Here is a 17,057-nt window from a genome sequence, read left to right as displayed (position 1 = left end):
CTACACAGTGACTGAATAAGTCAACTTCCCTTTTCATTGCGTGATTCGTTGGTTTTTATTGGAGTCTTAATTTCATTCTATGATTTTCTTTCTTTCTTCTGTGAAACTACTGCAATGATGTGGAGATGCCGGCGTTGGACTGGGGTAAACACAGTAAGAAGTTTAACAACAACAGGTTAAAGTCCAACAGGTTTATTTGGTAGCAAAAGCCCCACAAGCTTTCGGAGCTCCGAGCCCCTTCTTCAGGTGAGTGGGAATTCTGTTCACAAACAGGGCATATAAAGACACAAACTCAATTTACATGAATAATGGTTGGAATGCGAATACTTACAACTAATCAAGTCTTTAAGAAACAAAACAACGTGAGTGGAGAGAGCATCAAGACAGGCTAAAAAGATGTGTATTGTCTCCAGACAAGACAGCCAGTGAAACTCTGCAGGTCCAGGCAACTGTGGGGGTTACAAATAGTGTGACATGAACCCAATATCCCGGTTGAGGCCGTCCTCGTGTGTGCGGAACTTGGCTATCAGTTTCTGCTCAGCGACTCTGCGCCGTCATGTGTCGCGAAGGCCGCCTTGGAGAACGCTTACCAGAATATCAGAGGCCGAATGCCCGTGACCGCAGAAGTGCTCCCCAACAGGAAGAGAACAGTCTTGCCTGGCGATTGTCGAGTGGTGTTCATTCATCCGTTGTTGCAGTGTCTGCATAGTTTCCCCAATGTACCATGCCTCGGGACATCCTTTCCTGCAGGGTATCAGGTAGACAACGTTGGCCGAGTTGCAAGAGTATGTACCGTGTACCTGGTGGATGGTGTTCTCACGTGAGATGATGGCATCTGTGTCGATGATCCAGCACGTCTTGCAGAGGTTGCTGTGGCAGGGTTGTGTGGTGTCGTGGTCACTGTTCTCCTGAAGACTGGGTAGTTTGCTGCGGACAATGGTCTGTTTGAGGTTGTGTGGTTGTTTGAAGGCAAGAAGTGGGGGTGTGGGAATGGCCTTCCCCACAGCCATCCCCCCATTCCCCAAGGCTCTTGCAACTCGGCCAACGTTGTCTACCTGATACGCTGCAGGAAAGGATGTCCCGAGGCATGGTACATTGGGGAAACTATGCAGACGCTGCGACAACGGATGAATGAACACCGCTCGACAATGACCAGGCAAGACTGTTCTCTTCCTGTTGGGGAGCACTTCTGCGGTCACGGGCATTCGGCCTCTGATATTCGGGTAAGCGTTCTCCAAGGCGGCCTTCACGACACACGACGGCGCAGAGTCGCTGAGCAGAAACTGATAGCCAAGTTCCGCACACACGAGGATGGCCTCAACCGGGATATTGGGTTCATGCCACACTATTTGTAACCCCCACAGTTGCCTGGACCTGCAGAGTTTCACTGGCTGTCTTGTCTGGAGACAATACACATTTTTAGCCTGTCTTGATGCTCTCTCCACTCACGTTGTTTTGTTTCTTAAAGACTTGATTAGTTGTAAGTATTCGCATTCCAACCATTATTCATGTAAATTGAGTTTGTGTCTTTATATGCCCTGTTTGTGAACAGAATTCCCACTCACCTGAAGAAGGGACTTGGAGCTCCGAAAGCTTGTGGGGCTTTTGCTACCAAATAAACCTGTTGGACTTTAACCTGGTGTTGTTAAACTTCTTACTAAAACTACTGCAAGCCAGTAGTGCTTGTTCAGCTCCTGGTTTATTTTGTGCTTTCAGGCGGTTGGGTCAGAGGCAACAGAAATGGGACTTGGACAAATCCCTGTTAGGAGATGCAGGCAGAGTGCTGGCATATTCATACTTTGTGTGAGCCTGTGTAAGGGCTATTGAGTGTTCTTTCAACAGCAACTAAAAGCAAAATGCGATAAAAGCTGTGCATCTGAAAGTGAAAAAAGCTGCAAACACACCACAGATCAGCAACCTGGCAGTGACCATCTCTCTAGCTCTCAGCACCCAAGCCACAGCTGAGGGAGCACAATTGAAAAACACTCCCTTTGAGAAACCGACTGACAAGACTAATCTTTGGAAGGAGAGGAATAAAAATAACATAGTTTGCACAGTGGGAGGTGAAATGCACCCCAACCCACTGCTGCAATATCTGTGTTTCGTTCCCCACCAGCAGATCAGTCATATCTGCCTCAATGTGCCATTGAAACTGATAAACTGGAGTTGGACATCCCCAGTGCACAGTATTTTCAAAAAATGCTGGGAATACTCAGGTTACGGAAGCATCTGTGGAGAGGAACAGAGTTTATATTTCAGGCTTGTGACCCTGCAACGGAACTGGGCAAAGTTAGGAACTGTAAGCCAGTGGTCTTTTTTGGCTCCTGGTCTATTTTGTGCTCCGAGTCATTGAATCATGCAGTTTCCATCTGTATGTGTGCGCATGCGTGTCCCTTTTCATTATCCAAGGACCCAAACACCTCTTCCAGACAAAGCAGCAATTTAGGTGAACTTCCTTTAATCTGGCCTGCTGTATTTACTGCTTACGATGTGGTCACCTCTACATTAGAGAAACCAAATGCAGATTGGGTGATCACTTTGCGGAACACCTCCATTCAATCTGCAAGCTTCTGGAGACCTGTCATTTTATTTTTCTGCCCTGCTCTCTCATTGACATTTCTGCTCTATTGCACTGTTTCAGTGAAACTCAATCATAGAAATCATAGAAACCCTACAGTGCAGAAGGAGGTCATTTGGCCCATCGAGTCTGCACCGACCACAATCCCACCCAGGCCCTACCCCCACATATTTTACCCGCTAATCCCGCTAACCTACGCATCTGAGGACTCTAAGGGGCAATTTTTTTTTTTAACCTGGCCAATCAACCTAACCCGCACATCTTTGGACTGTGGGAGGAAACCGGAGCACCTGGAGGAAACCCACGCAGACACGAGGAGAATGTGCAAACTCCACACAGACAGTGATCAATGTGTGTTTGAAAAGCAGCAGCACCTCTTTCAATTGGATCCTTTACTGCCTTCCGCACTCTTGAGTTCAACAATTTCAGACCATAATCTCGGTGCTCATTTTGTTTCCTTCTCTTTGCATGGAAACGGGCCCTTCGGCCCAACTTGTCCATGCCGCTATTTTTTTAAACCACTAAGCTAGTCCCAATTGCCTGCGTTTGCCCCATATCCCTCTATAGCCATCTTACTCATGTAACTGTCTAAACGCTCTTTTAAAGACAAAATTGTACCTGCCTCTACTACTACCTCTGGCAGCTTGTTCCAGATACTCACCACCCTCTGCATGAAAAAATTGCCCCTCTGGACATTTTTGTATCTCTCCCTTCTCACCTTAAACCTATGCCCTCTAGTTTTAGATTCCCCTACCTTTGGGAAAGAATATCGACTATCTAGCTGATCTATGCCCCTCATTATTTTATAGACCTCTATAGATCACCCCCTCAGCCTCCTAAGTTCCAGCCTCCCTTTATAACTCAAACCATCAAGTCCGGGTAGCATCCTAGTAAATCTTTTCTGCACTCTTTCTAGTTTAATAATATCCTTTCCATAATAGGGTGACCAGAACTGTACACCGTATGCCAAATGTGGCATTACTAATGTCTTGTACAACTTCAAGACGTTCCAACTCCTGTACTCAAGGTTCTGACCAATGAAACCAAGCATGCTAAATGCTGCCTTCACCACTCTGTCCACCTGTGACTCCACTTTCAAGGAGCTATGAACCTATATCCCTACCTCTTTGTTCTATAACTCTCCCCAACTCCTTGCCATTAACTGAATAAGTCCTGCCCTGGTTCAATCTACCAAAATGCACCACCTCACATTTAGCTAAATTAAATTCCATCTGCCATTCGTCAGCCCATTGGCCCAATTGATCAAGATCCCGCTGCAATCCTTGATAACCTTCACTGTCCACTATGCCACCAATCTTGGTGTCATCAGCAAACTTACTAACCATGCCTCCTAAATTCTCATCCAAATCATTAATGTAAATGACAAATAACAGTACACCCAGCACCAATCCCTGAGGCACACTGCTGGTCACAGTCCTCTAGTTTGAAAAACAACCTTCTACAACCACCCTCTGTCTTCTGTCATCCAGCCAATTTTGTATTCATTTGGCTACCTCATCTTGGATCCTGTGAGATTTAACCTTATGTTAACAACCTACCATGCAGTACCTTGTCAAAGGCCTTGCTAAAGTCCATGTAGACAACATCAACCGTACTGCCCTCATCGACCTTCTTGGTTACCCCTTCAAAAAACTCAATCAAATTTGTGAGACGTGATTTTCCATTCACAAAGCCATGCTGACTGTCGCTAATCAGTCCTTGCCTCTCTAAATGCCTGTAGATCCTGTCTCTCAGAATACTTTCTAACAACATGCCCACTACAGATGTGAGGCTCACCAGCCTGTAGTTCCCAGGCTTTTCCCTGCAGCCCTTTTTAAACAAAGGCACGACATTTGCCACCCTCCAATCTTCAGGCACTTCACCTGTGGCTGTTGATGATTCAAATATCTCTCCAGATCCCCTAGCAATTTCCTCCCTAGCCTCCCACAACGTCCTGGGATACATTTCATCAGGTCCCGGGGATTTATCTACCTTGATGCGCTTTAAGACTTCCAGCACCACCACCTGTGTTATATGTATACTCCTCGCCATCACTATTTATTTCCCCAAGTTCCGTAACATCCATGTCTTTCTCGACAGTAAATACTGATGAGAAATATTCATTTAGGAACTCGCCCATCACTTGTGGATCCGCACATGACCTTGTTGATCCTTAAGAGGCCCTACCCTCTCCCTAGTTACTCTTTTGCCCTTTATGTATTTGTAGAATTTCTTTGTATTTGTCTTTGCTTTATCAGCCAAAGCAATCTCGTGTCCCCTTTTTGCCCTCCTGATTTCTCTCTCAACTCTACTCCTACACCCTCTATCCCCTTCAAGGGATCCACTTGATCCCAGCTGCCTATGCATGTCATGTGCCTCCTCCTTCTTGACCAGGCCTCAATATCCTGAGTCATCCAGGGTTCCCTTCTTCTACCAGCCTTGCCCTTCACTCTAAGAGGAATGTGCTTGCCTTGAACCCTGGTTAATATATATTTGACTCACCTGACAAAGGAACAGCAAGCGCTCCGAAAGCTAGTGGCTTTTGCTACTAAATAAACCTGTTGGACTTTAACCTGGTGTTGTGAGACTTCTTACTGTAATATATATTTGACAGCCTCCCACTTACCAGATGTCCCTTTGCCTGCCAACAGACTCCCCCAATTAACTTTTGAAAGTTCCTGTCTGATACCATCAAAATTGGCCTTGCCCCAATTTAGAATTTTAACATTTGGGCCAGACCTACCGTTCTCCATAACTATCTTAAAACTAATAGAATGATGGTTACTGGTCCCAAAGTGATCCCTCTCTAACACTTCTGTCACTTGCCCTTCCTTATTTCCCAAGAGGAGGTCAAGTTTTGCCCCCTCTCTAGTCAGGCCATCCACATACTGAATGAGAAATTCCTCCTGAATACGCTCAACAAATTTCTTTCCATCCAACCCTCTAATACTGTGGCTGTCCCAGTCAATATTGGGAAAATTAAAATCCCCTACTATTACCACCCTATTTTTCTTGGAGCTATCTGTAATCTCCAGACATATTTGCTCCTCAATTTTCCGCTGACTATTTGGGTGCCTATAGTACAACCCTATCAAAGTGGTTTCCCCCTCCTTATTTCTCAATTCCAACCATATAGGCTCAGTGGGCAAACCCTCAGATATATCCCCTCTCAGTATTTCCAAAGAGAATAATGAATGCAGCAAGAAAACAAATGAAAGGCATGTTTTGGTTTTAGTCTTACTTTCTGCTTGAAGTCAGCAGCCCACCTACTGTAGGAACATATTTCATTTGTTTTCTTGCCCCATTCATTATTTTCTTTGGCCCTCTTCTGTCATTCAATCTTTCCTGTCTTTCACCCCATCACCGTTTTGTCTTTGTCCCACTCGCCCCTTGCTCAAAACCTATTATATTTCTACCTTTACCATGTCCTGATGAAAAATCACAGACCTGAAATGTTAACTCTGCTCCTCCCCACAGATGCTGCCACAACCTCCTGAACATTTCCAGCATTTTCTGTTTTTATTTCAGATTTCCATGATTCTGCTTGTCAAAAAAGTATTTCCAGTTGCTCCTGAATTATGAACTAGTAAATATTGTCTAATATGTTCATTATGTGGGAAAGTTGCTTGCAATAATTAAAATGTAGCAGCTATTAAGTGAAAATTTAAAATGGGGCCTGTGTACACAGGGGGAAAAAATGCAGTGATTGAATAGAAATGGTCAACACCTAACACTTTGTTAGTCTTCTCTTAGTTAATTATGTTTTAGAGCATGGCTTGTTTAGCATAAAGACATACTGGTCAGTGCAAGCCTCCCTTTCAACTGCATCAGTGAAGTACAAAACAACTTGATTTCAGTTTGGACAGTACAAAAGATGCTTGAAGTTTATAAATTGCTGTGTATTCATTTTCTATTTCCTATATGCAGCTGAATAACCGCCTTTTTGAAGAACTTGCAATGGATGTTTATGATGAAGTTGATCGACGTGAGAATGATGCAGGTATGTGGAAAGTTTCACGCATTTTTGCCATAAATACAAAACTATATGGACCTTTTTCATATTTATCAATGGTACGTGGAGTGGTGTTCGTAATCTATTTGCTTGAAGGATTCTACACGCCATGGGCTTGAATATTTTCACCTCATTTCCTACTAGGAATCAGCCTCAAACTAACCATCATTTATGTGTTGCATTGAATAAGCAAATTTACTCAAGACAGTAAGGATTTTTAGTAGTGAAAGTGGAACTATTGTACTAACAAGTTCTTTTGAATTTTGAGTTTAAGAAGCAGTGTTGTAGCTGAAATTGATATCTGTATGCAGTGCAGAATCTGGTTGTTAGAAGTTTCATTCTGCATTGCACCCATCACTCCGTTAGTGAATGCTCAAAGTGGAGCGCGAAGGGAAAAAAATGACTGAAACCTTATGAGAACCCAGCAATCTTAAACAGATTTCTTTATATCCCACTGTAATCCTGTTATAGTTACAGATATACTTTTGTCTACCTTGATGTACAAAATGATGTGGTTGAGAAGATCAGCAACTAACTTTTGAACTGAGGCCTGGTTTTAGATACTTCGAAATGCAAGACTAGCTTCCTGTTCAGTTTTCCTCCCTTGCTTAGAAAGCATGGACACGTTATCGGGTTGTGGTTCACTGACAGCATCGTGGTTAGCCCTGTCCTCCTGTGATACCGGGACATGATCTGCCAACAGGGGTTGCTGACTAACCATTTGGAAGAGAAATATACATTTGTGGCAAAAAGTCTTTATTAGTCACTATTTCAAAGTTTGATCTGTATTTTCTTATCCAATTAGTTACTCATGGAAGTATGTAGTGTTTAAAACTAAAATATTTTAAAGGCCAGACTGCAGCAAATTTATTGTACTGGAGACACAAATTGAATTGTTGTACATCTTAATGCATTTTAAGCATTCCTTTTTCTTAATGCTTTGCAGTACTCAGTTGTGGAATCATCAAGCATGAGAGTCCCTTGGCCCATCAATACCTTGCTCTTTTAAACCTATCCAATTTGTCCCATAGCCCTGCCAAATCCGACTAGTTATCTGACACTGAGACATTACTTTGACCCTAATTTGTCACAGGGTAGTCTCCCAATGCCTCTATTTGTGTTCCATGGTTTCTTTGCTGAGTTGGCAATTTTTGTGTCTTGTCTTTGTTAAGATCATCAAGAGAAGGCAGCAAGGTGGCTGCCAAATGACACAAAGGTCTGGTGAGGATAGGCTTTGCAGGAGCTGGTGCAACAGATGTGAGCCAAATAGTGCTTCACTGCCATGTAAATTAGAGGAACAAGCAACATAAGCTGAACGTTTCAAGTATCTGTAAAATGAGCATGCAAGAATCTTGTTTTAGTTTTGACAGTCTGCAAGTGGTAATTTGCTCTTCGGGCCTTTAATGAAACGTCAAATAAAAAAATTCATAGGAGTATGAATATTACAGTTTTCAGTCTTGCAGTAAAATTGGCTCCTCTCTCCAACTTATGTTCTTGGCAATGAGATATGCGTTTAAAAATCTTGAGAAACCATGGGAACCACTTTGAATTTTGCCTTGCCATAAAGATGCAAGATAGCAATACAAGATCATATTGGTTTCAATAGGAGATACATCTTAACATCTGAAACAAGCAAGTGAAAATAGAGATCTTTTCAATCCTGTACTATCTGCCCCTTTTTTTTGCTCTTTAATCTGGTTAATAACCAGTACTTGCTGCTTATACAGAACATATGGAGTCAATATCTAGATTTAACTTACTCAGCCATCAAGTATTTAAAATGAGTATCAGGTAATGACCACTTCATCATGGAAGACATTTTTCCTTCTTCCTATCTTTCTCCTCTTTTTCTTTCCTCCTCCCTTGTACCCTGTAAAACTACTGTGTGAATATTTCAAGCTACTCGTGGGAAGGACACAACCCAGTCCAGCTTGAATTTGTCCTCAGAGGATCTGTATGCACAAAAATGCCAGCAGCTATTTGGTTATCTAGCAAGTTGCAGGGAGCAGAACTGTTGACAGCTGCCTTCTCCATTTGCTAGCCCACAGGGTCTGAGGCCAATTGCAGTATCCTTCATTCACCTCCCCCGCCCCCCTCCCCCATCGCACAGGCCAGTGAATGGCCTTGGGATCTTAAAGTTGCTGCCATTCAGTTCCGCACTAGCCAGTCCATTCACTAAAAGAGCCACCGGAACTCCTGTCAGGTGGTTTAATATAACACACCATTGAAAATCAGTTTTGAGCAAATTACCAAATTATTTTGGATTAATTTGCTGAAAAGTTCACAATCTTTTTTTTTAAAGAGATGTCAAAACAGAAGTAATTGTTTAAAATCACTTTTGTCTCCAATTAGTCTCTTGAAGAAAGTGAATAATATAATGTAACATTAGAACCAGCTGCCTGATTATCAACAAAAACAAATTCAGTCAGGAAATTTGATTGGAATGTGCTTACTGCGGGGAGTGCGTGTTATTGCAGCCAACAGACATTCAATGACTGAAAAACCTATCCATTTTTGGAAAAGTTTTTGCTTGTAGCATTTTCCCATTATCTGATGAGGTTAAAGAACATGTGGGTATTTAACTGTGTGTGTACACTGCAGGGTGTGGAAAATGTGCTGTTTGGCGTTCAGACAGCTCATTTCTGCTGCATATGGATCAGGTTCAATCCATTTGTTATTCATCAGCCTATTGGGTCTTTTGATACATTTCCTAAACGTAGTTTCTAGTTATCAAGACAGGAAGAGAGCTTTTATATCAAAACATACTCCAGCTTCATGCTTGAGAGCAGGAGGCACAAACAACACACAAGTGCTTTAGCTTGCTACCCTAACTGCTATACACAGAAAAATTTAATATCAAAGAAGGTAAGAATTGTTTAAATTTTTTTATTGTGGCTACTTGTGCCAGCTTCGCATGGCCTTTTTTCAGCTAGTTGAACCACTTTCACAGCTATGAAGATGCACTGGTAGATGGAATTTAATCCGGACAAATGTGAGGAGGTGCATTTTGGAAGGTCTAATACAGATAGGAAATATACAGTAAATGGCAGAACCCTTATGAGTATTGATAGGCAAAGGGATCTGGGTGTACACAGGTCACTGAAAGTGGCAATGCAGGTGGGGAAGGTAGGCAAGAAGGCATACGGGGGATGCCTGCCTTCATCGGCCGGGGCATTGAGTTTAAAAGTTGGCAAGTCATGTTGCAGCTTTATAGAACCTTAGTTAGGCCGCACTTGGAATATAGTGTTCAATTCTGGTCGCCACGCTACCAGAAGGATGTGGAGGCTTTGGAGAGGGTACAGAAAAGATTTACCAGGAGGTTGCCTGGTATGGAGGGCATTAGCTATGAGGAGAGGTTGGAGAAACTTGGTTTGTTCTCACTGGAATGACGGAGATTGAGGGGAGACCTGATAGAAGTCTACAAGATTATGAAGGGCATGGGCAGAGTGGATAGTCAGAAGCTTTTTCCCAGGGTGGAAGAGTCAATTACTAGGGGGCACAGGTTTAAGGTGCGAGGGGCAAGGTTTAAAGGAGATGTACGAGGCAGATTTTTTACACAGGGTAATGGGTGCCTGGAACTCGTTGCCGGGAGTGGAAGTGGATATGGTAGTGACTTTTAAGGGGCGTCTTGACAAATACATGAATAGGATGAGAATAGAGGGATATGGTCTCTGGAAGGGTAGGGGGTTTTAGTTCAATCGGGCAGCATGGTCGGTGCAGGCTTGGAGGGCCGAAGGGCCTGTTCCTGTGCTGTAATTTTCTTTGTTCACTGCACTGTGTTGGAGACGAAAGCTGTTTTAATTTTCCACGAAGCTGGTTGTTTCGCTTTGTGGTGGTTGTTAAACGCCCTTTTCCAGAGTGCTAATTGTTTGGTAAAATGGAGTGCTCAGAACCTGGCCTATTTTAAGAAAACAAATAAAAATACAGCACAGGAGCAGGCCCTTCGGCCCACCAAGCCTGTGAAGTTTGGATTTGAGTTCTTTGTTTTAAAAGTGGATGCCTGCTAAACATTGTTGACTACTGGGTGCCTGGTCTTTTATTGTTGTTAACTGAACGTTAAAAAGTGAGGTGCAAAGGTGTCTTGTGAAGACTGGCTAGATTGGAATGATTGGAACAGAAAACTAAATGAAAAAGTTGCCTACTGTATAAAATAATTGCATTGCTAATGTTTATTTTCAGAATTTCTCCCCTTCCCCACTTCACAATGCTCTTATGATGGTGCAGTTTTCAGCCATCTTGTGCACCTTTGCCTAAATTATAATTTGTACCTCTGAACATAGACTTGGTAGGCAACATTGCAGCTGGGCCTAATCTTTTCCTGATGTACATTATTTCCTACAGCGGTCATTATATAATTATTAGAAATAAAGATGCTGGCTTTTTTCATTCTTCCTAGCCCAGTGCAGTGAATTTTAGTTCAGGACAAAGCAGCCCGCTTGATTGGCACCTTTTCCACAAACATTCAATCCCTTCACCAACGAACAGTGGCAACAGTGTATACCATCTACAAGATGCACTGCCGGAGCTCACTAAGGCTCCTTGGGCAACACATTCCAAACCCATGACTGCTATCATCTAGGAGCAGCAGATACATGGAAACACCACCACCTGGAAGTTCCCTTCCAAGGAACTCACCATCCTGACTTGGAAATATATCTGTTGCTATCACTGTTGCTGGGTCAAAATCCTGGTACACTCTCCCTAACAGCATTGTGGGTGTACCTCCACCACATAGTCTGCAGCAATTCAAGAAAGCAGCTCGCCACCACCTTCTCGAGGGCAATTAGGGATAGGCAATAAATACTGGCCTAGCGAGTGATGCCCACATCCCATAAATGAGTTTTAAATCTTGGTTAACTCAGCTCAGACTGGGGGTCAAACCTTCCTGCAGTAAAATCTTTGTAGCATCCTGAGGTTGCTGAGATCTTGCAATTCTAAATTCGGTGAAATGCTGGTAACAAATTCAGTTGCAGAGGGGAAAGTTGAAGCTTACCATGTATTGTTCTGACTAGGTTCTGTGGAACCTTAAGCAATTGATATTTTACATAGAGCTACAATATAAGAACATAAGAATTTGGAGCACAGGTAGAGCACGTGGCCTCTTGAGCCTTCTTTGCCATTCAAAAAATCATGACTGATCATTTGCCTCAATTCTACTTTCGTGCCTACTCTCCATATCCCTTGGTTCCCAGAGTAATTACAAATCATATCTATTCCCGCCTTGAATATGAAAATAGACCTTTCAGCCCATGCAACCCATGGTGGTGTTTATCCACTATTTAAGCAGAAGTCCTAATTTCATGTGCCTGCTCTGTTCCTTTATTCTTTTAATTTCAACCACTGACCTAACCTATTCTCAAATGGTCTGTGCTTCAATCACCTCCAGTAGTGAGTTCCTAAGCCTCAGAACTGTTCTAGTTTTTTTGTTTCCCCCCACCCCCCCAAATCCTTCTAAATCTAGCATAGCTGTTCCTTTATTCCAGACCCCTGAACCCCTCGAATAGGTCTGTTTCCATGAATTCTGTCTCATCCCTTGTTTAAACAGCTCTACCAAATAACCTCAAAGTCTTTGTTATCACAAAAGCAATCTTTTGAGTTTTTCTTTGTATTTGTAATGCTCATTCTAGGCCAAGTTAATCTACAGTACATCCTCTCTATTGCTTCAACATCCATCCCATTGCATGGTGCACAAGCTGCATGCAAAGTTTACTACAGTTGAATTTCTGTGAAATATTGCAGCCTGACTTTAGTATTCTATACCTTTTAAAACCTACTTCTTGTGACCACTTGCTCCTCAAATTCCTCTGTTCTCATACCCAGATTTTCCCCATGCCAAGTAAATTTTTTTGAATTGTGTACCATCTTGCATTTACTGACACTATTGACATTTGTTGTTGTTGTTTTCCCATATTTCATTTTATCAGTTTTCCCACGCAACTTCCTTTGAATAGTTTAATATATACCTTTTACCTTAGTGCTTGTAAATTGGGCCAGTCTGTAACCCCATATCAAATCAATAATGCACATAGTGAACTGAACCCTATGGGATGCCTCTACCATATCCAACTACATTGAGAAATTGCTTTCAACTCCTAACATGTTTCCTCCGTTCTAAACAGTTTTTAAGTAAACATATTCCATACCCTAAAATGTTCTTTACCAGTCTCCTGTGAGATATGCTTTCAGATGGGGTGGCATGGTGGCACAGTGGTTAGCACTGCTGGCTCACAGCACCACGGACCCTGGTTCAATTCTAGCCTTGGGTGACTGTGTGGAGTTTGCGTATTCTCCCGGTGTTTGCGTGGGTTTCCTCCAGGTGTTCTGGTTTTCTCCCACACTCCAAAGATGTGCAGGTTAGGTTGATTGGCCACGCTAAATTGCCCCTTAGTGGCAGGGAGACTGGCAGGGCTAAATACATGGGGTTATGGGGAGTGGGCCTGGGTGGAACTGGGGTCGGCGCAGACTCGATGGCCAAATTGCCTCCTTTGCACTGTAGGGATTCTATGAAAGACTATGGACTGTACTTCATCCACATTTGTCGTCATCTCAAAGAACTTTTATCAGGTTCGTCAGGTATAGTCTTTCTAAATTGTCTTGCTGAATTCTAAATTGCCTTGCTGAATTTTCAGTGTTCTCTGGAAACTGGTTGGAAAATGCTTTATCTGAAAATTTAGTCAAAGATAATTTGTGTATTTTGTTGTATTGTAAAGGCTTTCTTTGACATCAGGGAGGGGTTGCAGGCATTAGTCTTGTTTTCCTAAATGCTCTTTGAGTTCAGATTATTTTCAGCTAATTATTTCTTCACGCAATCATGTATAACAGGTGAGGTAGTCTACAAAACCTGGTGTAATTTGGCCTATATATTAATCAGAACAAGTATCAACACTACCAAAAGAGAGTCTAAAACACAATAGCTTAACTTCTGAAATTTGAGTATATTGTATATGAATTTATTGGCGTCTGTGGCATCCAGTCGCAAATTGTCTGAAGTATTGACAAGTTGCAGATTAATTTATACCAGAGGCTAAAGGGCAATGTCTTAAGTAATGATCAGTGTTTGAATAGCAAAGATGTGTGTTTCCCTCTTTCAGGCACGTTGTACAAATAAGTACAGCAAATGGGCAATTACATGTCAATAGGACTAAGGAAGAGCCTTGGTATATTTCATCCAAATGTAGCTTTATAGCTGACAGCTGCATTTGTCAAGTGCCTGCAAGTCTAAATGAGAACAAATCTTCAAAGAGCTGTTTCATTTTTTTAGAATATCCTCTCAAAGTGCTTCAGTAATGTGGACACGTGTGTTCGTAATTGGATCAAGGCTGACTAAACTTGTAATACATGGAGGATGTTTTAATGGTTGTGGGGGAAGGAACTGCTTCAGCCCCCTTCTTGTCTACCAGACTTGGAATCAGATCAGAATGTAGACGTGAAAGGATAGTGTTTGACCTAATTCTACAACATTATTGTTAGTAGCACTATTTTTGCTGGCTTTCAGCTAAAAAGAAAATGACAAGACTTTTACTGGATTTGCTATCTTAAATCACGTGTCAAGTGCAAATGGTCACCTGAACTGAAGTTGTATTACATTAGTGCTAAATATTTCAGATTAACAAATGAGCCCCTCTTTTGCTTCCACCTCTACCCTAATAATAGTCTAATTATCAATATCCGTAACATTTGAACTGCACATTATAAGTTAGTGCAATGAAGATGCATTACGGAAAATGCAGTTTCAGTTTCGAGGGTATTCATAAGAACATAACATTAAGTCCTATGCTAAGACAATGTTCTTAAGTTCTACGTTCCTGTGAATAAACCGTGGAGTAATCTGTTCAGCCCTTTCGGCTGCTCCACCACTCAATAAGGTCGTTGCTGATTTGATCTTGGTCTCAATTTCACTTTCCTGTCTGCACCCCATAATCCTAGACTCCATTGTCTAATAAAGAGCTATCCAACTCGACCTTGAATACAATTGAAGACCCAGTCTCCACTACTTTATGGGGATGAGAATTCACACGCTAATGACATTCTAACACAGAAGAATTCTCTCCTCTGTTTTAGAAAATTCCTTTTATTAATCTATGTCCCTGAGTTCTAGTTTCCTCCAGGGGACAACGCAGCCTTCTCGTGTCCCCCCCTATTAGTCCTCTCAAAATCTTCATGTTTTAATAAGATCACTTCCAATGGGTATAGGCCTAACCTGTTCAACCTTTCTCAAGATAAGCCAGGAATGAGTCAGATGAATCATCTTGGAACTGCTTAAGCAATTATATTTTCATTCAAATAAGGAGACCAAAACTGAACACTACCACAGATATGGTCTCACCAAGGCCCTGTACAGCTGCAGTAAAACTTCCCTACTTTTATATTCCATTCCTCTTGCAATAAATGCCAACATTTAATTTACCTTCCTAATCACTTGCTGAACCCGCATACTAACTGTGATTCATGAACCAGGACACCCAGATCCCTCTGTACCACCGTGTTCTGCAATATCTCTATTTAAATAGCACACTGCTTTCATATTTTTCCTGCCAAACAAATTCACATTTACCCACATTATACTTCATCTGCCAAACTTTTGCCCACTCATTTAACCTGCCCATACTCCTTTGTAGACTCTGTACCAGCTCTTGACAACTTGCTTTCCTCCCTATCTTGGTGGTGTTGGCAAATTTAGCTTACCATACATTTGGTCCCTTCATCCAAGTCATTGATATAAATTGTAAATAGTTGAGGACCCAGCACCAACTCCTGTGGCACTCTGCTAGTTACAGCTTGCCAAACTGAAAGTTGCCCATTTATCCCTACTCTTTGCTTCCTATGAGCTAACCAATCATTTACTCATGCTAATAGTTAACCCCTGCACCATGTGTTCTTGTGTAGTAATCTTTGATGTGGCACCTTATCAAATACCATTTGGAAATCCAATTGCTCCACATCTAGCGAGTTCTCCTTTGTCCACTTTGAATGTTGCTTTGTCTTTCACAAAACCATGTTGGCTCAGCCTGATCTTGGCATGGATTTCTAAGTATCCTGCTATAATCTCCTCCACAATGGATTCTAGCACTTTCCCTATGACAGATGTTAGTCTAACTAGCCTATAAATTCCTGCTTTCTGCCTCTGCCCTTTCTTGGGTAAAGGTGTTGCATTAGCTATTTTCCAATCCTGAATCTAAGGAATTTTAGAGTATAACTAATGCATCAACTATCTGTACCGCCACTTCATGTACCCGAACAGGCGCCGGACTGTGGCGACTAGGGGATTTTCACAGTAACTTCATTGCAGTGTTAATGTAAGCCGACTTGTGGCACTAATTAATAAATAAATACTCCTTTTTTTATATAAGATCCTAGGATTCAGGCAGGCCATCCAGTCTTGGGGACTTATCGGCCTTGGGACTAATAGTTTTCCTAGCACCTTTTCCCTGATGATGGTGATCAGCTCATGGTTTTCAGTTATCTTTGGGAAGTTTTCTAAGTCGTCTTCTGTGAAGACAGACACAAAATACTTGTTCAATGTCTCTGTCATTTCTTTGTTTTCCATTATCAGTACCCCATACTCTATCTAATGGACCAACACTAGCTTTAGTTCTCTTTTCCTCTTCAAATGCTTGTAAAAACTCTTACTATCTGATTTTATATTAGCAGCTAGCTTTCTTTCATACTCTGCTTTCTGTCTCTTTATTATCCATTTTCGTCATACTTTGCTGGTCCTTAAAAGTCCAATCCTATGCATATACCACTAATCTTTGCAGATTTGTACAATGTTTCTTTCAATTTAACATTGTCCTTGACTTCCTTATTCAGCCATGGATGATACATCCTTCTCAAAGAGTCTTTCTTCCTCACTGGGATAAATCTTTGAGAGTTGTTAAATATCACCTTCAGTCTGCCACTGCAACTCTATTATCCCACCTTTTAACCTAGTTTATCAATTCAGCTTAGCCAACTCTGCCTCCATACCCTAGTCATGGACCCACACTTCTCGCTTTCAAACTGAACGTGCAATAATATCTTGTGATCACTCTCACTTAGATGTTCCTTGATTAGTCTGGTCTCAATGCATATTTCCAGGTATAGAATAGCCTGCTTCCTGGTTGGCTCTAGAACGTACTGCTCTAAGAAATTGTCCTCAAAACACACACAACTCATTTTTGGCTACCTTTGCCAATTTGATTCTCCCAATCTACGTGTAGATTAAAGTCGTCCATAATTATTGTAGTTGTCATTGGAGAGCATACTCATTTACCATGAAGTGAATGATGAGCCAAATGCATGTTGTCATAAATTAAAATACATTTTTTAAATTAAGTTTTGTAGTTTTGCATACTTGCCCATCTGGGTTCAAATCCAGCCAACACTTATGGAATCGATGCCTGTGCTGTCTGTAAGTTCCGTTAAATGCTACCAAACTGCAGTCTTAGTGGGTTTAGATATGTGGTGTTAAATCCTCACAATTTGACT

General features: G+C 41.9%; 1 protein-coding gene across 7 annotated transcripts in view; it reads left to right on the top strand.

Moving 5' to 3' along the window:
* The window catches only part of git1 (G protein-coupled receptor kinase interacting ArfGAP 1), a 194,429-nt gene that overhangs the window by 127,203 nt on the left and 50,169 nt on the right, over positions 1 to 17,057 (top strand). For all 7 annotated transcript variants that reach the window (XM_078224851.1, XM_078224850.1, XM_078224852.1 and 4 more), the window contains exon 10: positions 6,506 to 6,578. In XM_078224851.1, coding sequence (XP_078080977.1) covers positions 6,506 to 6,578 — 73 coding nt within the window. The remainder of the gene's footprint in view (positions 1 to 6,505; positions 6,579 to 17,057) is intronic.

The sequence above is a fragment of the Mustelus asterias genome, chromosome 12 (assembly GCF_964213995.1).
Source record: "Mustelus asterias chromosome 12, sMusAst1.hap1.1, whole genome shotgun sequence".
In the NCBI taxonomy this organism is placed as follows: domain Eukaryota; kingdom Metazoa; phylum Chordata; class Chondrichthyes; order Carcharhiniformes; family Triakidae; genus Mustelus; species Mustelus asterias.
This window is presented reverse-complemented; position numbering and strand designations above follow the sequence as displayed.